Below are 23,022 nucleotides of genomic sequence, written 5' to 3'. Positions count from 1 at the left end.
AATTCACCTCAGCTGAAACAAAAGATGGGAGAATTTATAAGAGATGGGGTGGGGAAGATGGGGATTGTCATTGGCCCCAGATAACTGACTTCACCCAAAGAATAAGTACATTTTCTCTTATCTTCATGACAGGAGGGGGTTTTACACTTAGAGCAAGGCACCCCTGAAGTTAGGCTCCCACCTTACCATGGAGATCTTTGATGATTACATTTCAGAGATATTCCAGGTCCTTGAGAAAGGCATTCCCTGGATCTTAAAGCTGGCAAGGGGCTTTTAAGGATGTTTATATACATTCCAAAGAGAGTAGAGTAAAAATTTACAATTATGTTTTCTAAAGTAAATGTTTTATGTTAGAAAAAAGTAGGGAATTTAAGGGTCTATAGATAAGACCTCTGTTTAAAATTTAGTCAAAGTGAGGGGAATGTTAAGGCCATCATGGCCAGGGGGCTGCTCTCTGGTCAGGGAACTATTGCTCTTCAGCCAAGACACTCTCCTCAGCCCCTCCCCTCCCCCAGCCCTCTCTACTTTCTCCCCTCCTCTCTCTTCTTTCTGAACCCAGCTGCTGGAACCTGTATCACTGTTTGGTCCACTGTCTCCTCCTGGGGCAGAATGTCTGTGCCTACCCAGAGCCTCTGGGGCTGGGGAGAGTGGGGGTGTGGGAACTATGAAGGAACTGGAACTGCCCCTCCAATGCAGGGTGGCAGTGGAGGCCTAGGGTGTGTGATTTCTGGAGAAGTGGATCTGGCAGATGAGGGCCTGGGGCTAGGAAGCAATCTGACTCCAGGGGACTCACAGAGACTAAAGTGCTGAACCAGAACACACAGTGCATTTCCTACTTTCCCTGGAGCCTAGCTTCATTTGCATTTCTGTGTAACATCCCTGTGCCTTCTTGCTGCAGGACCTGCTGATTTCTCTGTGGGCTGTCAGAAGGTGGAGGAAAACATGGGCTGGCAAAAGTCTCTGCAAGGATCAGAAGTGTCCAAAGCCCGCACCATTTACCTCAATGAACCCCTTAAGAACAATTTCTGCAAAAACTCGATCAGGTGAGAAGTGTGTGTAGCTGGGAGGAGAGGAAGGAGGAAGAAGATGTGGTCCTCACTTGCAAAAAACACTTGTGGATGTGGATGTTTCAGGCTATAATAATTGTCTCAAACCTTGAGAAACTGAATTCTCAAGTTCACTACCAAGAATAGGCTGTGTTTTCACCTCACCTTCAAGGTTTCTGTCTCTGAGTTGGTTTCTCCTCTTACTGGTTCCTGCTCATAGCAAATTATGCAGCCCTCTGCCATTTGAGAGCTTTGTTTAGTAATACCTACCTATGAGGGAAAGTGCTTTCCAGTGGAACCTCACAGATCTGCTGAGCTCCCCACCAATATCCTATTTTGGAGAATTGAGCATTAGGCTTTTTTTAAAATTGAAGTATAAATAAAACTGTGTTATATTAATTTCAGAATTAAAATGTGATGATTCAACAGTTCTATACATTTTTCAGTGCTCATCAAGATAACTGTAACTCTTAATCCCCTTTACCTATTTCACCTGTCCCCCCACTCGTGCCTCTCTGATAGCCACCAGTTCATTCTCTGTATTTGAGTCTGTTTGTCTCTTTTTTCTTTGTTTCTTAAATCCCTATATGACTACAATCATATAGTATTTGTCTTTCTTTGACTGACTTATTTTACTTAGCATTATACCCTCTAGGTCTATCCATGCTTTTGCAAATGGCAAGATTTTATTCTTTTTTATGACTGTGTAATATTCTGTTGTATTTATACACCACATCTTTACCCATTCAACTATGGATGGACACTTGGCTTGCTTCTATATCTTGACTATTATAAATAATGCTGCAGTAAATATAGGGATGCATATATCTTTGTGTATTTGTGTTTTTGCTTTCTTTGGGTAAATATCCGGTAGTGAATTACTAGATCATATGGTATTTGTATTTTTAATTTTTCAAGGAACCTCCGTGCTGTTTTCCATAGTGGCTGCACCAATCTGCATTTCTACCAACTGGGTACCCGGGTTCTTTTTTCTCCACATTTTTGTTATTTCTTGTGTTTTTTATTTTAGCTATTCTGACAGGTGTAAAGTGGTATTTCACTGTGGCTTTAATTTGCATTTCCCTGATGATGAGTGATGTTGAACACTTTTCATGTGTCTGTTGGCCATCTGTAGGTCTTCTTTGGAAAAGTGTCTATTTAGGTCCTCTGCCTATTTTTAATCAGATTAATTTGGGGGAGGTGTTAAGTTGAATAAGTTCTTTATATATTCTGGATGTTAACTTCTTATTGGATATGGCATTTGCAAATATCTTCTCCCATTCAGTGGGGTGCCTATTTGTTTTGTTTATGGTTTCCCTCACTGTGCAAAAGCTTGTTATTTTGGTGTAGTCCTGATACTTTAATTTTACTTTTGTTTCTCTTGCTAGAGAAGACATTTCTAGAAAGATGTTTCTACATCCAGTGCCAACGAAATTACTGCTTATGTGTTCTTTTAGGAGTTTTATGATTTCAGGTCTCAGGCTTACATCTTTAATCAATTTTGAGTTTATTTTTGTGTATGGTGTAAGAAAGTGGCTCAGTTCCATTCTTTTGCATTTAGCTGTCCAGTTTACCCAGTACCATTTACTAAAGGAACTGTCTTTTTCCCATGTGTATTCTTGCCTCCTATGTCATAGATTAAATGACCATTTAAGTGTGAATTTATTTCTGGGCTCTCTGTTATGTTCTTTAATCTGTTTTTGTGCCAGTACCATACTGTTTTGATTACTATAGCTTTATTGTAAATCTTGAAATCTGGGACCGTGACATGTCTAGCTTTGTTCTTCTTTCTCAAGATTGCTTTGCCTATTTGGGATCTTTTGCGGTGGTTTCATACAAATCTAAAAACTATTTGTTCTAGTTCTGTGGAAAATATTGGTATTTTCATAGGGATTGCACTAAATCTGTAAATTACTTTGAGTAGTAGGTACATTTAAAAAATATTGATTCTTCCAATCCATAAACATGAAATATCATGCCATTTGTTTCAGTTTCTTTCACCAGTGTTTTATAGTGTTCAGAGTAAGCTCTTTCACCTCCTTGGTTAAGTTTATTCCCAGGTATTTAATTATTTTCAGTGAAGTTGTAACTGGAATTTTTTTCTTGACTTCTCTTTCTGTAACTCTGTTATTAGTGTGTAGAAATAACAGATTTCTTTATGTTAATTGTGTATTCTGCGACTTTACTAAATTCATTTCTCAATTCTAGTAATGGGCTTTAAGAGTGGAGCTTTAAGAGGTTTTTCATATATGGTATGTCATCTGCTAATAGTGACAGCTTTACTTTTTCCTTACCAATTTGTATGCCTTTTCTTTTTCTTTTTTTGTCTGATTGCTGTGACTAAGACTTGCAGTACTATTTTGAATAAAATTCATGAGAATGGACAGCTTTTCTTGTTCTTTATCTTAGAGGGAAAGCTGTCAGTTTTTCACTGTTGAATATGTTAGCTGTGGGTTTTTCATATAAAACCTTTAGTATGCTGAGGTATGTTTCCTCTAAACCTATTTTATTTAGCGTTTTTTATCAAGAATGGGTATTATATTTTGTAAACTGCTTTTTCTGCATCTGTTGGGATGATCATATGGTTTTTATCCTTATACTTATGAATGTGATGTATCATACTGATTTGCAAATATTGAACCACAGTTGTTTTTCTAGAATAAATCTTACTTGATCATAGTGAATGATTCTTTTAATGTATTGTTGGATTCAGTTTGGTAATACTTTGTTGAGGATTTGTGAATCTATTCTCATCAGGGATATTGGTCTGTCATTTCCTTTTTAAGCAATGTTTGCCTGGTTTTAGCTTTAGGGTAATGTTGGCCATGTAGAATGAATTTGGAAGTTTTCCTTTTTCTATTTCTTGGAATAGTTTGAGAAGACAATGTATTAACTTTTTTCAAAAGTTTGGCAGAATTCACCTGGGAAGCTATCTGGCCCTGGACTTTTGTTTCTTTGGAGTTTTTTGGTTACCAATTCAATTTTAATACTAGCAATCTGTGTGTTCAAATTTTCTATTTCTTCCTGCTTCAATTTTGGAAAGTTCTACGTTTCTAGGAATTTATCCATTTCTTCTAGGTTGTCTAGTTTTTGGCATATAATTTTTAAAAATATTTATTTATTTATTTAGTTAGTTAGTTAGTTAGTTATTATAGACAGAGAGAGAGAGAGAGAGAGAGAGAGAGAGAGAGAGAGAGAGGCGCAAAGACACAGGCAGAGGGAGAAGCAGGCTCCATGCCGGGAGCCGGATGCGGGACTTGATCCCGGGACTCCAGGACCGCGCCCTGGGCCAAAGGCAGGCGCCAAACCGCTGAGCCGCCCAGGGATCCAGGCATATAATTTTTTATAATATTATCTTATAATCCTTTTATTTCTGTGGTGTTGGTTATTTCTCCTCCTTCATTTCTGATTTTATCTGAGTCATTTTTTTCCTTGATGACTCTGGTAAGCATTTATCAATTTTGTCTTTTTAAAGAATCAGTTCTTGGTTTCATTTATCTTTTTCTAATGTTTTAGTCTCTATTTTTCACTTTAATCTTTATTGTCTCTTCTACTAGCTTTGGGCTTTATTCATTCTTCTTTTTCTAGCTCTGTTAAGTGTAAGGTTGTTTATTTGGGATTTCTTTTTTTTTTTTTTAATTTTGTGAAGTAGATCTATATCCACTATAAACTTCCTTCTTAGAACAGGTTTTACTTTGTTCCAAAGATTTTTGGATCATTGTGTTTTCAATTGCATTTGTCTCCATGTATGTTTTGATTTTTTCATTGATTCATTGGTTGTTTAGGTGCACTTTATTTAGCCTCCACGTGTTTGTATTTTTTCCAGGTGTTTTTTTGTTTGTTTGTTTTGTTTTTGTAATCGATTTCTAATTTCCTATCATTTTGGTCAGAAAAGATGCTTGATATTTTAATCTTCTAAATTTATCAAGACTTGTTTATGTGGCCTAACATATGATCTATTCCAGAGAATATTCTATGTGTACTTGAAAAGAATGTATATTTTGCTGTTTTGGATGGAATATTTTGTTTATATCTGTTAGGTCCACCTGGTCCAGCAGCTGCCATTCACAGCTGCTGTTTCCTTGCTGATTTTCTGTCTAGATCATTCAACCATTGATGTAAGTGGAGTGTTAAAGTCCCCTACTATTAACTGTATTACTGTCAGTTTCTTCCTTTATTACTGCTAACGTTTGCTTTTTGTGTTTAGGTGCTCCTATGTTGGATGCATAGATATTTACAATTGTTATATCCTCTTGTTGGATTAATTAATCCCTTTATTATTATGTAGTGACCTTCTTTGTGTCTTGCTACAGTCTTTGTTTTAAGGTCTATTTAGTTTTATATAAGTATTGGTACCCAAGCTTTTATTATTATTATTATTATTATTATTACTACTATTATTATTATTTTGGTTTCCATTTGCTTGGTATATTTTTTCTTCTCTTCACTTTCAGTCTGTATATGTTCTCAGATCTGAAATGAGTCTCTTATAAGCAGCTTATAGATAAGTCTTATTTTATTTTTATCTATTCAGTACCCTATGTATTTTGATTTGAGCATTTAATCCATTTACGTTTAATTGTTGATAGGTATTTACTTACTGCCATTTTGTCAGTTTCTGATTGTTTTTGTACTTCTCTGTTCCTTTCTTTTCTTACTCTCTTTCCTTGTGGTTTGATGGCTTCCTTTAGTGTTATGTTTGCATTTCTTTCTCTTTATTTTTTGTGTAACTATTATAGGTTTTTGCTGTATGGTTACCATCAGGAACCTATATATGACATCTTATGTATGTAGCGCTCTCTGTTGATAGTTGCTTAAGTTCAAATACATTCTAAAAGCACCACATTTTTACTTTTCTCTCTATGTTTTATGCCTATGATGTCATATTTTATGTCTTTTTATTTTGACTACTTTTTTGTAGGTAATCTTACTACTTTTGTCTTTTTTTAATAAAGATTTTATTTGAGAGACAGAGAGAGAGACAGAGACAGAGCAGAAGAGGGAGAAGGAGAAGCAGGCTCCCCCTGACTGGGGAGCCTGATGCAGGGCTTGATCTCAGGACCCTGAGTTCATGATCTGAGCCTAAGTCTGACACTTAACCAACTGAGCCACCCAGGCACCCCACTACTTTGGTCTTTTAATCTTCATACTCACTATAAGTCATTAATCTACTACCTCTACTATATGTTTGTATTTTCCTGTGAAATTTTTTCCTTTCATAATATTCATACTTCCAATTACAGCCTTTTCTTTCCATTTAAAGAATTTCCTTACACATTTCCTATAGGACTGTTTTAGTGGTGATGAACTCCTTTAACTTTTGTCTGGGAAACTCCTTACCCCTTTTTCTATTCTGAATGGTAATCTTGCTGGATAGAATATTCTTAATTGTAGGCTTTCTTTTATATATATATATATATATATATATATATATATATATATATATATAAAAGATTTATTTATTCATGAGAGAGAGAGAGAGAGAGAGGCAGAGACACAGGCAGAGGAAGAAGCAGGCTCCATGAAGGGAGGCTGATGTGGGACTCCAGGATCACGCCCTGGGCCGAAGAAGGCAGGTGCTAAACTGCTGAGCCACCCAGGGTTTTGTATTCTGAATATATCATATTTCCTTTTGGTCTATAGTTTCTGTTGAAAAATCACCTAATAGCTTTATGGGAGTTTTCCTTGTATGAACTCTCTGCTTGTCTCTTGCTTTTTAAAAAATTCTATCTTAAAAAAAAAATTCTATCTTATCATTACTCTTTGTCATTTTATTTTATATGTCTTGGTGTTGATATCATTGGGTTCGTCTTGTTAGGGACTATATCTGCTTCCTGTATCTTGATGTCTATTTCTTTCCCCAGATTAGAGACATTTTCAGCTATTATTTCTTCAAATAAATTTTTTGCCCTCTTCTCTTTTTCTTCTTCTAGGATCTCTATAATGTGAATGTTATTACACTTGATGATGTCACGAGTTCCCTTAACCTATTCTCACTTTTCATTATTGGGTTTTCTTTTTGCTGTTCAGATTGGTTGCTTTCTATTACCCTGTATTTGAGATTGCTAATCTGTTCTTCTGCATCCTCTAATCTGCTTGTTGTTTCCTCTAGTGTATTTATTTCTGTTATTGAATTCTTCATATCTCACTGTTTTTTTCAGATTTTTTGTCTCTTTGTTGAAGTTCTCATTGAGTTCATCCACTCTTTCCTCAAGTTCCATGAGTATCTTTATGACAATTATTTTGAAAAAATTTTTAAATTTATTTATTTATTCACGAGAGACATACAGAGAGAGGTAGGGAGAGAAATGGGCTCCCCATGGGAAGCCTGATGTTGGACTTGATCCCAGCACTGCGGGATCACTCCCTGAGCCAAAGGCAGACACTTAACCACTGAGCCACCCAGGCATCCCTGAATGTTTTTTTTTATTGGGCATATTATTTTTGTTTCATTTTGGTTTTTTTTCCTGTGATTTCATCTTGTTCTTTCATTTGTGACATATTCTTCTGTCTCCATTTTGTCTAGCTCTCTGTGTCTAATTTTGTGTACTAGGTAGGCTACTTATGTCTCCTAGACTTAAATATAATGGCCTCCTGTAGAAGAGTTGCCCTATAGTGCAATCTCCCTTGGTCACCAGAGCCATATCCTCCAGGAGTGTCTCCTGACTGGGCTGCTTGCACCCTCCTCTTATGGTTGGGCTTCAATTACCCTTAATTCAGCCAGCTGCAATGACCCACTTTTCCTTCTGTTTGTGTACTGGATAGGATTTGCTCCCTGCACTGTGGAGAGGCCTATCTGTGGCTACTGTGGGCTTGTTGGTGAGCGGGGCCAGAAGTCAGCCTAGCTGTCTGCAAATAGCCTCTTTGCCACAGCTGCAGATGTATAGTACATCTTTCTGTGTAACCAGCTAAGAGGCCCGACTGCAGAAACTGTGGGTATGTTAGTATGTGGGGTTATCTCTCCCTCTCTCCAGGGTAGGAGTCACTTTGAAGTGTTGCTGTTCCCTGTGGGAGTTGCTTGCAGAGTGTGGTGGGGCAGGAGTTGTTTTGGTGGGATGCCTGCTGAGGAATCAGGCTGGCTGGATAGGGTGGGTTCACAGGGGAATGCTGGGTTGGGGCACCAAATGCTAGTAAGGTAGACGAACAGTATTTCTGGCTCCCACAAACATCTGGCTACCTAGGCTAGAAAGAGAAATGGCCTCCTCCAGCACTCTTATTCCCAGAAAACTCTCATGCAGATTCCTGTTCCTGCAGCATACCTTCTAACATTAGTAAATAAATATCCTTCCTGTATACTCCCTGTGCTTTTGAAACTGATGCTTCTGTGTTAGGTCTTGGACTGAGTTTTTTAGTATACTGGCTCTTTAAGGGCAGGGACTCAGTTTTTTCTCACTCTCTGGCTCTCCCACAGTTATGTCTGCTGAGTTTTACAGCCCTTGGATTGAAGTCCTCCTGGTTTTCAAAGCCAGATTTTTGGGGACTCATCAGTGTGGGTCCCCAGGTCTGGGGGTGCCCTGTGTAGGGTCAGACTCCCTCACTTCTTGGGGCTTATGCTGTCTCTCCTGTTTGTGGCTACTTGTGCAGGGAATTTGGTTTCCAATTACAACTCTGCCCTTCCTGCCCTTTTTGGTGTGGCTTCTCTGGGATGGAGCTGTTATCTCAGTGTGTTTGTGGGATAAGTTGAACTCAGGATCCTCCTATTCTGCTGGCTTCCCAAAACTCCTGGTCTTTCTGATTTAAAAATATAGTAGATTAATTAGAAAACACGAAACACACTGGTGATGATTTTCTTTGTCCATGACATGGCTTAGGCATTTAAGATAACTTTTAGTGATAAAGAGCCCATGAGGGAGAGAAGGGAGAAAAATTGGTGGCTCTTACCATCCTTGAACTATAAGAGAAATGTTACTTAGAAGTTTTGTTATAAGAATTATAGGCCACTCAGGACACCTGGGTGGCTCAGTGGTTGAGCATCTGCCTTCGGCTCAGGGTGTGATCCCGGGATCCCAGATTGAGTCCCTCATTGGGCTCCTTGTGAGGAGCCTGCTTCTCCCTCTGCCTATGTCTCTGCCTCTCTCTCTCTCTCTCTCTCTCTCTCTCTCTCTCGGTCTTTCGTGAATAAAATCTTTAAAAAAAAAAAGAATTATAGGCCATTAGAAAATGTGGAATACATCTTGCTTATCTACTGTATCTACTGTTTCTGAAATGGGGAAAATTCTTTCTTTATCCTAACATTGTTTTCAGATAACAATGAATGTTTTAAAAATGAAAAAAAATCTTTAGAAAAGAGTCAGTGTTTTACAACAATATTTTATCCACTTCTGGGTTTTTCTTTGATGTTTTTAGAGTTCACAGTGTTAATTGACAGTGGTATTTTTCTTTTTATCTACAGCACAGCCAAGTACAACATGTGGTCATTCCTCCCTCGATATTTATATCTGCAGTTTAGCAAAGCTGCTAATGCTTTCTTCCTGTTCATTACTATATTACAGGTAATATTTCTGAACACATTACTAGAATAAGCTTTCTATAAAAGAAAATATAAAAAGCTCACTTAGCTGAAATAAGAATTTGATATAGAGAATAAATTCAAACACTGTAAGAAGAGAACTCTCTTCTTACAATTATTAAGTTATTCAGTAAGACATCCAAACTCCCATTTTTGGCCTGAAAAACATGTTGATGCCCAATATATGAACTGGTCCACAGTTCTTCCTGATTTAGATCACTAATGAATTATTATTGGACTGACTTTTATAATTTATGCCACCTCCATGATAGGATAATTTTAATATTTTTAAAGGAATAGTTTGAAGAAAGTCCAAATGCCAGTTGAAAATAACTAATTTTGTTTTCTATCTTTTTTTTTGTATTTCAGTAAGAATAGTTAATGTGAGATCTACCTCCTTAACAATTTTAACTGTACAATACAGCAATGTTAACCATGGACATCTGTTGTACAGCAGATCTCTAGGATTTATTAATCATGTATAACTGAAACTTTATGCTCGTTGAATAACAACTCCTCATCTCTCCCTCTCTCCATCCCCTGACATCACCATTTTACTCTCTGATTCCATGAATCTATATTAGATGTGTCATAGAAGTGGACTTATGCAGATTTATCAGTCTGTGGCTAGTTTATTTCACTTAGCATAATGTCCTCAAGGTTTATCCATGTTGTTATGTGTGGCAAGACTTCCATCTTTTTAAAGTCTGAATAATATTCCATTATATATATGCCACATTTTCTTTATCCAGTCCATCCATTGACAGATTGTTCACATATCTTGGCTATGGTGAAAAAATGCTGCTATGAACATGGGAGTGCTGCTATCTCTCCAAGATCCTGATTTCAACTCTTTTGGATAAATACCCAGAAGTAGGATTGCTGAACCATATGGTAGTTCTATTTTTAAGTTTTTGAAAAAGCTTCATATTATTTTCTGTAATTTCAGCACCATTTTCTATTCCCACCAGAAGTGTACAAGGGTTCCAATCTTTTCACATCCTTACCAGCACTCATTAATTTTTCGTGTTTTGCTAGTAGCCATCCTGACATGCATGTATGAGGTGATATCTCAATGTGGTCTTGAATTTCATTTGCTTGATGTGGGCTACTGAGCACCTTTTCATACATTTCAAAATGTACCTCTTGGCCATTTACATGTTGTCTTTGGAGAAATTCTATTCAGGTCCTTTGCCCATTTTGATTGGATTATTATTATTTTTTTCCTGTTGGGTTGGAGTACCTTAAAAATCCTTATCACATGGAGGATTTTCATATATTTTCTCCTATTATGTAGGTTGCCTTTTCATTTTGTTGATGGTTCCTCTTGCTGTGCAGAAGCTTTTCAGTTTGATGTAGTCCCACTTGTCTATTTTTGCTTTTGTTGCCTGTGCTTTTGGCGTCATATCCAGGAAATCATTGCCAAGACCAATGTCTAGAAGCTTTCCCTCTATGTTTTCTTTTAGGAATAACATCTTTTCAAAACAGTTAAATTCAAGGCTTTCTATAATTTATTTTTTTCCTGTTTATTCAACCTTATTTTCATCATGAACCCTACAATCCAATGCAATCCAAGAGGCAAGTCCTCTCACAATTCCCTAGTTTTCTTCCTATCTCTAGACCTTGGTTCATTCTATTACCTAACCCAGAAGGCACTCATCAGGCTATACTCTACACATTTTCTTAAAAGCACAACTCAAAATCACCCTCCTCTCAACTTCACCAAATGCCATACTCCATGTTGATTTCCCCCATCTTTCTCATCTGTAGCAGTGATCTATTCTATACATTATAATTGGCTTTATTTTTCCTGGCAAACTCTAAGTTCCTAGAGAATAGAAAAAATGCCTTCAAATGGCCAACTTTTGAGATAAGAATTTAATATATCGGTTGAATTGAACTTAAACAGAAGATGGCATTAGTAAACATTTATACAGGTCCCATAGTATGTACCAAAGTCCGTGCATGGAATTAAGAATTCAAGGATGAATAATCAGACATAGTTCCTACCTTTGGAGAGCTGGTAGTCTTAACATACAAGTACTTTAAGACATATCTATAAAATGCTAGAGAAACAGAGACTACTTTGGGCTTGAGGGTGAATGGTTCAGGAAAAGCTGCTGAAAATGAAGATGACATTTGAGCCAAAGAATAGAGGAGGAGGAGTTTAACAGTAAGCAGAGGGGCAGTGGAAGAAGAGAAGGTCTTTTGAGCTCAGGAGACTGTGAATATAGGCACAGAAATGGGAAACGCTGGTTGCCAGGGACCAAGGGGGGGAAAGGAAAGAGGTAAAAATTTCTCTGAGAAGGTTTTATAGATTTTGAATTGTGAAAATTTAAAGTATTAAATTTTTTTCTAGTGTCTGAAATGTTCTGGAAGCAGGAAAAAAATTTGTTTGGAGCATAAAGTAGAAAAGAAGCTGAAGATGTCATCTGAGATCAGGTTATACGAAACTTAGCATGTTACATTCAGAAGCTCAGACTGTATTCTAGGGACAGTGAGAAGGTAATGACAGGAGCGAAAGTGAAGTGACCAGCTCTGGCTAGGCTTAACTGAGGGAAAGACAGAGAGAGGCCTGTGAGCAGCAAGACTGGCTTGGAGGTGCATTGCAGAGAGATAGAGAAGAGGGACAGATAGAAGTTATTTGAAAGACAGATTTAATTGATAGCCTAAGTGATCTTAAAATTTCTCCTCTTCTTCCTCTGATTCTCAGATTGCTTTTAAAGTAGTTGCGAGAATTATCAAGAACTTCACAATAGACACTATTTTGCTCCACAAAGAAATAATAAGCCAGCAGGAAATAAGGCAGCATAGAGAGTACACACAGGCCCATGCCTGGAAATACAAGCCTAAAAACTGGTCTAAATCTGGAAAACTTAAAGGGTCCAATCTAGGACCTCACCTACCCTTCCATCCATCAGGAAACTGCCACAGCCTGCTTATCACTTTATTTCTCATAATTAATTAATTAATTAATTAATTATTGAGTGTGAGCAGGGTGGGGAGGAGTTGGAAGGGGCAGAGGGAGAGAGAGAGAATCTTAGGCAGGCTCCCACACAGGGCTTGATCTCACAACCCCAATATCATGACCTGAGAAAAAATCAAGAGTTGGACACTTAACTGACTGAGCTACCCAGGCACCCCACTGTATTTCTCATATTTTAAAGAGTGGCAGGTAGACCTATAGCAAGCACTCTCCACAGGTAATTTGTTACTACAACAAATGTTGTTCTCATGTGCCTCCAAAAAATTTCTCTTCTGCCTCAAAAAAGAAGTAAGATTCAGTTAACTGACCTTCTGGATTTAACTCTTTTGAAAGGATGCTATTTTAGACACTTAAGTTCTGAACTAGTCACTTCGAAATGTAATAAAAGTATTCTATTGGAGAGATGACATAAGGACTGAAGTGTTAAGCAGTCACACCGGTGACTTTTCCATAATGTGATGTTTAGTATCATGCTTAAGGGTGGATTTGATGTGCTAAGAGTCTCATTTAACACCGTGTGTTGTTCTTATGTCCTGAGTATGTCACTAGCTGCCTGACTTTTAGTGTTAGCAAAATGTAAGAAATATTTATCATAAGATTCACAGTGTAACTCTGTTTTTGCAGCAAATTCCAGATGTGTCTCCAACAGGAAAATATACAACTCTCTTGCCTTTGATGATTATTCTTACAATTTCAGGCATCAAAGAGATTGTAGAAGATTATGTAAGTTTACTGTTAGTGAAATGTTCTCAAAACTACTGTCATGAGTAGAAGGGGTATGTTGTTGTTGTTTTTCTTTCAAGCTTCTAGTTGGAGCTGGTATAATTCTTTAAATCTGTAGTTGCTTTTCACATCAACTTAATGCAAGCACATTAAGGTTTTAAGTTTTCAGATTTTAAATTGTGTGTGTGTGTGTGTGTGTGTGTATGTATGTTTGAGAAATCAGTGGCACCTAATAGTGATCATAAGATGTATCTTGGAGGATATAATGCAATTAGAAAGTCCTAACTGGCTAGAAAGTTCAGAAATTGTGCAGTGACTTCATTTCTTCTTTAACCTTATCACAGATACAGTGTCACATGAGCCTATAGATTTTAGCAGTGAAGGAAAAGAAGAGGGATATATAATACTGTTTTCTGTTTGTTCTGACCCTCCCAGGTACAGCCGAGGTCACTCTAATAGAGTCCCCTTCCTCCTCACTCACAATCCTAATGCTCATTTTCCAAAATTGCTGGCTATTGTTGTTCCTATGTTTCTGCCTCATTCCTATCTTATAAAGATAGATCATCAGTAAAATCTCTTTGGTTGCTGGTCTTTTGATTGGTTTATAATATGAAAGAAAATTTTCAAACTTAATCAAAAGCCCTGGGCTGAATTGGGGCAAAATTCAAGATTGCTAATTAGTGTTTAAAGCAGCATATAATATACTGGCATTTCAAGTAGCGCTTCACTATGTAGGAGACCCTGTATTGTCTGTATTTATATGTGTGTATGTTTTGTGTGTGTGTGTGTGTGTATCCATTTAAACTGAGGCTCAGACAGGTTAGTGACCTGACACGGCTGTATTCGTAAGAGGCAGAGCTGGAATGTCAACCAAGGAAGCTGTTGCCATAGGCCACACACTTAACCACTTTGCTATACTCCCTCCCTTACATCACATTTCAATGTAAAAGTCAGATAAGGGCAAAACAAAATTGTAATCAATTATAGTAAACAAAACAAAACAAAACAAAACAAAAACTCCACCCTTTACAAGTAGGTTTGCTGCCTCTATTCTTTAAACCTATGACTTGTATTATGATGTGAATTACTCATTTTGAACTTTTGACATAATGGATTTTTTTTTCTATAACAGAAACGACATATAGCAGACAAATTAGTTAACACAAAGGATATAATAGGTAAGATACTAGATTAAGTTTTTATCCCTCTTTACTATTAAAAAAAATACCCAAATTGACCAAATAGATACATGTACTTTGTTTCATAATGTTTTATTATTTAAAGAAATACAGGAACAAAGAACAACAACCATAAGGAAACTGTTTCTTATATGTGAAAATTGTCAGTTTTGCTAATTAGAATAAAAGAAAAGAAAAAAGATGGGAAGCTGGAATATTTGGGATATGAGCAATTCTTATATTGATAAAAACAATCTGGGTGTTACATAGTCTCTCTCAGTCCTAGCTTTGAAATGTGCTATTCTTTGTAATTGATTAGAAATGTATAATGTTGCTTTTCAGGCTATCAGCCAGTATTTTAGCATGTAATAGCAAATGGTTTTCTCTTTAGAATCAGAAGTAACTTAATGTAGGGTCACTTGGGTAGCTCAGTTGATTAAGCATCTACCTTTGGCTCAGGTCTTGATTCCAGAGTCCTGGGATTGAGTCTGCTTTGGGCGACCTGCTCAGTGGGAAGTATGTTTCTCCTACTACTTGCCACTGTGCCTCCTTGTGCTCTCTCTCTCTCTCTCAGTCTGTCAAACAATAAATAAAATATTTTTTTAAAAAGAAGTAATTTAATGTAGCTTTACCTATGGGTCATCTCTCTATCATTAAGTTAGTTTAGGTTGCATTGTATTATGCATATCACTCTATTTTGGTGCAGTGCATGTGAACAGAGTCCATATTTTTCCAGTTTATATCAAGGTTAAATTAATAAAGACAGTACTTTATAAAGAAACACTTTTGGGTTTTTTTTGGGAAAAGTATCTTTTATGATTTTGGACTTTACCTAATGCAATTGTTACAGTTAATACGTAGCTATATGTTTTCCAGTGTTAAGAGAGAATGTGTGGAAAATCATTATGTGGAAAGAGGTAAGAATGTATTGTAAGTTTTCACTTAGTAATAAACACCTATCATATTTAAACAGATTTTTATCCATGAAACATGCCTTTAAGAACTGTCATATTATCCTGTTTTGTAGATGAGTAAGGAAGTAGAGGATCAAAGAGAATAAGTATTTTGCTTAAAGTCACCCAGCCTGAAAGTACTGAAAATAGGCTTTGAATTTAAGTCTATTTGGTTGGAAGACTACATGCTTTCTAATGTGCCTCTGTGTTAACCTCTGTGTCATTGTCTGGAATTTTTAAGGATGATGCTTCACAAACTGTTGATCAGGGTACAAGACAATCATTATATGGAGACTACATCAGGGAATGTTTTCATAAATATTTGCCCTATGATAGAAGTTAAAGGCATAGTGGGGCTAGATACTTTGTCTTCCTCAATAATTCATTGCTGACCAGTGTAAAATTCCTTTGAGGACTAATTATAAAAATGTTTTCATTTCTAAGTATTGTCAGTATTTCTTGCCCTGAGAGAGATAAAACAGATGAGTCAGTCATGATTGCAATTTTGCTCCTCTCATTGGACCAAGAGAAAGAAGTCCCTGAGATCCACTCCATCCCTGGTGGCAGAGTCTCAGGGGAGAGGGTTGGTGAGAGACAAGGGGAGAGGAGTGAGGTTGCAGGAGGTTGGGGGATGGCAGGCTTCTTTCTGAGTAGAGGTAATTGTATGATTGAGTTTAATTTACCTCCAGTGCCTTCCAGTGAAAGAACAAGTCAAACAACTAGAGCCAAGGACCAGGAATTCTTATCCTTCTTGACTGCTTTTACACCTGTCTAACCAAATGGAGCACTTTACACAGGTGCTTACAAAAGGAAAAGGATGCTGATTTGGGGTCCTGTGGGCAAAATAGAAATAAGAGTTTGTAAGAGACGTGCTGTTCATGACCTCCCTTAGGGTGATGACTGCCTACTGTCAGTTCCCTGGGTACATAATCTTCTGCCTTAATATTGTTTCTGGGGGGAAATCTAGTTTTAATCACAAAGTCTCAGCTTGTCTCATTCTAGCCATTGCTAGATTGTGCTGTAAGTTAGTTGTTTATATAAGCTACAAATGCCTTGTTCACTGCACTGTGAACTTGATATAAGTTGTGAATGTTTAATTAACAATTCTTTTTTCTTCCCTACTATTACATGTGTTCTCAGCATTTATAGACACAGCTTTTAAGATTCTCTTCTCACTTTGATTTGAAATATTTAATTAATCTTTGCTCAATTAATGAAGATAGAAATGATCTATATAGTCATACTATAAAAAGAAAAATAGAGTCTCCTTGTTCTTTTCCTCTTCAGAAAGAAATTATTATTTTTTTCAGTATAGGTCCAGAATTAGTTTAGGAAAGAATTTCAATCCTCTCTCCTCCCTCAGCTTTTCTAGCTGCCCAGGAAGGGCCTGTGAATTTTGAGAGTTGTGTCCTCAATAACTTAGCACAGTGTAAATGCTTAAGGCGTTTGTTCAAGAAAAGCACACAGGAAGGAAGCATCGAAAACTCATATTGCTTTCTTCATGTATTGTTCCTAGTATTTAGATCTCTCTTTCTTACAAGTTAGAATTCACTCATACATTCAGTAAACAAATATTGATTGATTGATTGAGATGGGCATTTTTTTCTGTTCTACGTGAAGCTCCAGACCAGCAGAGAGAAACTGCACCATTAGGCAAGCAATTACAGTGTGATAGTGTATGAACTGCACATCACTGCAAAAACAGTTGCTTGAATTTCTCAACTTTGGCATTATTTACATTTTGGGTCAGAAAATCATTTGTTGAGGTGGGGGGCTGTCCTGTGCATTGTGGAATGTTTAGCAGCATCCCTGGCCTCTATCCCCTTGATGCCAATAGCATCATCTCCTAAAACCCCCCAAAGTTGTGTCAACTCAAAATGTCTCCAGACATTTCCATCCAGACACTTCCATCCCTGATGGAAGGGCAGGGCAAATAGCTCCTGGTTAAGAACAACTGTGTTAGAGGAATGAATCCCTCAAAGAATAAAATTGTTCTAAAATATCTAGAGTTTCTTAGCATGGTTCCAGAATTTTCAGATCATACATTTTTCTTAAAAATATTTGACACATTTTGACTCTGTGTTTGCTTTTAAAATTGATGCATCTGTGATTTCTCTCATGGTTTCAAAGGTAATTGTGGGCGATATTGTGAAGGCCTCAAATGGACAGTTCCTTCCTGCAGACATGGTTCTGATTTCTTCCAGGTTGGTTATGATAGTGGGCATTGAAGGAACTTTTTTTTTTTTTTTTTTAGATTTATTTACTTATTATTTTGGAGGGGAAGGGGCAGACTGGGAGAGAGAATTTCAAGCAAACTCTGTGCTGAGCATGGAGCCTGACACAGGGCTTGATCTCACGACCCTGAGATCAAAACCTGAGCCAAACCCAAGAGCCACATTCTTAACAGACTGAGCCACCTAGGCACCCCCATTTAAGGAATTCTTATTCTGAATTAGAAATTTTAAGAAAACCAAAGGCCTTCCCTTTCACCCCTTTCTCCATCTCTTTCTATATGATAGACCAGCAAAGTTTTACTGCAAAGTCAAGTTGCAAAACCTTTTACTGTGAAAGGACTGATAGTAAATATTTTCAGCTTTGAGGGCCATGCAAACTCTGTTGTAGCATCAGAAGCAGCCATAGGCAATATGTAAACAAATAGGTGTGGCCGTGTTCCTATAAAACTTTATTTATAAAAAGAGTCAGAGCCTCTTTATAGCCTGTGGGCCATAGTTTGCTGACTGCTTTTCTATCCTTTTATTATCTTTTCTTTAATTCCCTGGACATATATTCTTCCATCCTAATTTTTAGATTAATTCCATCCTTTCTGTAATTTTTACAGACATTCAGAAAAATTTAAAATATTTACACTTATTATCATATTTTAATCTCATGCTAATACTGAGATGTTTCTATTCTATAAACAGTGACTCACACGAGAATAAGTGATTTTTCAGTAGCATTTAGTGGGCTCGTGTGAGGCTCAAATTTAAAAACACAGTCTCTGTTCTTTATGTAGAACTATTCATTGGCTGTTTTGGAGGAAACTTATACAGAGACTCCCTACAATCAGTATTTCCTTCCCATTAGGTCATGTCTGACCACCTCCTCATCTGTATCTATATTGGGCCCCTTGGAGAGCTCAGCTCTGTCCTCGTGTTCCCTCTAAGGAGAACATAGTTTGGGGCATCTCTAGGTAAGAGTGGCTATAGTCATGAACACAGCTGCATTTGATATGTTGGGTAAAATGTTTCCCTAGATCAAGTCATAATCATCTCAAAGTGATAAAAACATGTTCCTCACCTTCTAGACACAGATCATCTTGGAGCGTGGAGAGATTTATTGGGAAGAGAGATTTGTTCCACAGCCATTATCAAAGCTTCTGGAAAAGCAGAAATACCAAAGCTAACTCTTATTCCTACCAGACGTAATTTGTTCTTGCCACCAGTGCTTTAACCTATTGGACAAAAGAGCTTACTGTTATTTCTTAGAAAAAGACTAATAAAATTCTGGTAAGATTAATCAGGGAAGAAAAAAAGGCACAAGTACACAATATGAAAAAATTGAGAAGTTGATATAATTAGAAATGCATCAGAGATTAAAGAGAGGATCTAATGAAAGTTTATAAATCATGTTTTAGCATTTAAATAAAATGCATAAATCCATAGAAAAATATAACTTACCAAAAGTTGTTTTAGAAAGGATATAGAACCTGAATGGTCATGTAATCATTAAAAATACTATGAAAGTAGTAAAAAAAAAAAAAAAAAAAAAAACCCACAAAGAGACTATCAGGACCAGACACTGTAATTGTAAAATTCTGTCACATGATCAATGTAGAGGAAATACCAATCTTCCAATAAACTGTTCAAAGAGATAGAAAGAAAGAATACTCTCTAATTAATTTTCTGAGGCTGATATATATAACCTTCATACAAAAAATGAACAAAGATGGGATGATAAAGTAAATTCACAGGTGTGTTTTGTTGTTAATTATAATATAAAAATACTAAAACTTGACAATATTAAAGACGGTAATATGTAATGGTCAGATGGGGTTCATCACAGGAATGCAATTTATTTTTATAATAAGGAGTCTGATTCCATTTTTGGATGTTTGCTGACAACTTTTAAGCCTCTCTTCCTCTTCCCCTTCGTGCACTTCTGGGCTGCCTAACAGGAAAGCCTGTGTGCACCCTCCTTTGGCACCTTATAAATAATAACCTTCCCACCATTTTGGTGTGTTTGTGGCATTATCAGTTTTGACACTCAAACCAAATCTTGGGTAGGGCTTGATCCTACTTCTGAAGAGTGACCACAGCAGTTTCATTATTAGGAAACCAAAGAACGCACTTTAATGCATTTTCATTTTAGTAGATTAAAAGGTAAAAAACATGATTATATCAATAGAAGCATTTAAAAAAATGCAACATTCATTTGTGATAAAAACTCCTAGAAAACTACCAATAAAAGGAAACTATTTTAACCCAATCAAAGGAAAAAACTGGTATATATGGAGTAGAATAAAAGAACAAGATTCTCATTATTTGTAGATGATATTATTGTGTACATAACCCCCCCAAATTGTTATAGATAATAACCAATATATTGCTTAATGATACACACAAATGTAGTAATGAAATTATAAAGAAAAGGAAATAATTATCACAAATATTAATATAGTAGCTATCTCTAGGAGGAAGAGAGGAAAATGCAATTGGGAGGCCTTTCTGGTCAATTTCTTATCTGGCAATATATATAGCAATACAACAGTATTTTGTTGTTCTCATACTATAAACATTCTATAAACTTTTGGATGTATGATATATTTCACACAAAAAATAAAATTTAATTTTGCTATCTTTCAAATCTGTAAGAGATACATATAAAAATTTGCTAAAATTCACTTTCTTTGAAACATTTGTCTTCTCTATAAAAAATATTTTAAAAGCAGGTACCACTTTATTGGCCCTAGATATGCATATCTCATGATCAAATTTATAGACAAAAATTTTTTTAAATAAGGGCTATTGGTCTAATGGAAAAGCTTTATCATTTGGAACAGATATTTTCTATTTGTATTCTTGGTTCTCACTTCTCTCAGAAAAAAGAATAGTTTGTTTTATGTTTTCCATGTGGGAATTGTAAAAATAGAAAGATAATAAGAAGAGTGAAAATATGCTTTGAAAGGAGAAACACCAATACAATGTTCTAAGCCAGTCAGGGCTTGAACAAAATCATGGTTATATGATTGCTAGACTGAGTACATTAGAGTATTTCAAATTTGAAAGAGGAGTTTCAAGGGGCTTTTAAATGTTTTAATTTTTTAGAATAGCTAATTCACACATGTGTTTCAAGTTTTAAAAGTTAGGAAAAGACATCCAGGGATGTCTCCCTCCCTTCTGTTTCCCTGCCATCAGATATGCAATGCTATTATGTTCCTGTGTATACTTCGAGGGATCTTTTATGTTTATAGACAAATACATCTATATACATCCCCCCCTTGTATTTTGCAAGCTTTATGTTTTCATTTATAAATGTATCTAAAATATCTTCTTTTTTTTAGTTTTTTTTTTTAAGGTGTCAAGGTTATTAATTTGAGATTTTTCTTTTTAATTTTTTAAAATGTAGTCATTTACAGGTATAAATTTAACTCTCATTCACTTCAAAGTATTTTTTAACTTCCTTTTTGATCTCTCATTGACCCATTGGTTATTTAGTAGTGTGTTCTTTAAATTCCACTTATTTGGGAATTCCCCAAATTTATTTCCCTATTAATTTCCAACTTCATCCTATTGTGATCTAAGAATGTACTTTGTATGATTTCAATCCTTTAAATTTATTGAGGCTTGTTGTATGGTCTAGCATGTGATCAATCTTGGAGAATATTCAAAGAATGTGTATTTTTTTTCAGTGCTTTAAATATGTCATCCTAGTGCCTTCTATCCTCCAAGGTTTGTTTGTTTGTTTGTTTCTTTCTTTCAGATTCATTAATATGAAAGAGAGACAGAGAGAGGGGGAGGAGCAGGGAGAGGGAGAAAGAATCTCAAGCAGACTCCATGCTGAGTGCAAAACCCAATGAAAGGCTAGATCTTATGACCCTGAGTTCATGATTTTAGCCAAAGCCAAGAGTTGGATGCTTAACCGACTGTGCCACCCAGGTGCCCCAATCCTCCAAAGTTTCTGCTGAGAAATGATTTATAGTCTTATTTGGCATCTCTTGAAAGTGGTGAGTAGCTTTCCCCTTGTTACTTTCAAGATTTTCTCTTTGGCTTTAACTTTTAACAGTTTGATTATTATTTGTCTAGGTGTGGTTTCTTTGAGAATATTTTACTTGAAGGCTTATTTTGTTGAGCTTCTTGGATGTATAGATTAATGCTCTTCATCAACTTTCGGAGCTTTTGGGACAGCATTTCTTTAATATTTTTTTCTGCCCCTTTCTCAGTTTTCTCCTTTTGGGACTCCCATTATGCATTTGTTGGTATGTTTGTTTGTATTCCACATGTTTCTGAGGCTTTGTTTATTTTTCTTTATTCTTTAAAATTTTTGTTTCTTAGACTGAGTTATCTCAATTGATCTATCTTCAGGTTCGAGTCTTCAAATCTAAGCAATGAATTTTTCACTTCACTTATTGTACTTTTCAACTTAGAATTTTTATTTGGTCTCATTTTTATCATTTTTATTTCTTTCTTGATAATCTTTATTTGATGGGACATATTCTAATATGTTATTTCTTTCAACATAATTTCTTTTAGCTATTTGAACATATTTAGCATGTCTGATTTACATCTTTGTGTAGTAAGTTCAATGTCTGGTTTTGCTCAGGGACGCTTTCTATTGATTGCTTTTTAATCTGTGTATGGATCATACTTACTTCTCATGATTTTTTATTGAAAGTGGGACATTTTAAGTAATATAATGTGGCATCTCTGGCAATCAGATTCTTCCTCTTACCTAGGATTTATTTAAAAAAATTTTTTTAAGGGATCCCTGCCCAGTGTGGAGCCCAAAGCAGGCTTGAATTCATGACCTTGAGATGAAGACCTGAGCTGAGATCAAGATTTGGATACCTAACCGACTAAGCCACCCAGGCACCCCACCCAGGACTTATTTGTGTTGCTTCTCAGTACAAATTTTTCTTATAGGCCCTTTGATTAGTCTATTGTTTCCCCTGTTATATATCACCTCAGACACTGCAATATTAAAACACTTTCATGATGTTCTCAACAAATGTTTTCCCCATCCCCGCCACTGTTTACCCAGGATTTTAGCACTGGGTAAACTCTGGGTCAGGTCAAATAAAAACAAGCCCTTCAAGGGGAACCTTTCAGAGATCCATCATATAGGTAAAATAATGACTTTATAGGAACATACTTTGAAAGAAGTCTTGCTGTTTTATGCTCCCTCATTACCAGGAATGTGGACTATTATATTTAAAGCAGCCAAAAGGAAGAGGTGGAACTTTTTAAAAACCAATATTTGGCTTTTTTTTTTTCTTGAGTAAAATCTCCCTGAGTTAAGTATTTAATTAATTTTCCAAGTTCTAAGAAAGTTGATTCTCATAGTTTTTGTCAGTTATCTCACTGTTTTATAGAAGAGAAAATTTTTGGAAGTTCTTACTTTGTTATAT

At 36.2% G+C, this 23,022-nt stretch overlaps 1 protein-coding gene across 1 annotated transcript in view; it reads left to right on the top strand.

The window, feature by feature from the left end:
• The first annotated feature begins 609 nt into the window (after positions 1-609).
• The window catches only part of LOC112918520 (phospholipid-transporting ATPase IB-like), a 162,864-nt gene continuing 140,451 nt past the window's right edge, over positions 610-23,022 (top strand). The window contains exons 1-7 of the mRNA XM_025996587.2: positions 610-769; positions 899-1,043; positions 9,439-9,538; positions 13,166-13,264; positions 14,397-14,442; positions 15,319-15,359; positions 17,526-17,599. Coding sequence (XP_025852372.2) covers positions 610-769; positions 899-1,043; positions 9,439-9,538; positions 13,166-13,264; positions 14,397-14,442; positions 15,319-15,359; positions 17,526-17,599 — 665 coding nt within the window. The remainder of the gene's footprint in view (positions 770-898; positions 1,044-9,438; positions 9,539-13,165; positions 13,265-14,396; positions 14,443-15,318; positions 15,360-17,525; positions 17,600-23,022) is intronic.

The sequence above is a fragment of the Vulpes vulpes genome, chromosome 9 (genome assembly GCF_048418805.1).
Source record: "Vulpes vulpes isolate BD-2025 chromosome 9, VulVul3, whole genome shotgun sequence".
Lineage (NCBI taxonomy): Eukaryota > Metazoa > Chordata > Mammalia > Carnivora > Canidae > Vulpes > Vulpes vulpes.
Note: the sequence above shows the minus strand (reverse complement) of the source record. Positions and strands in the feature narration are given on the sequence as shown.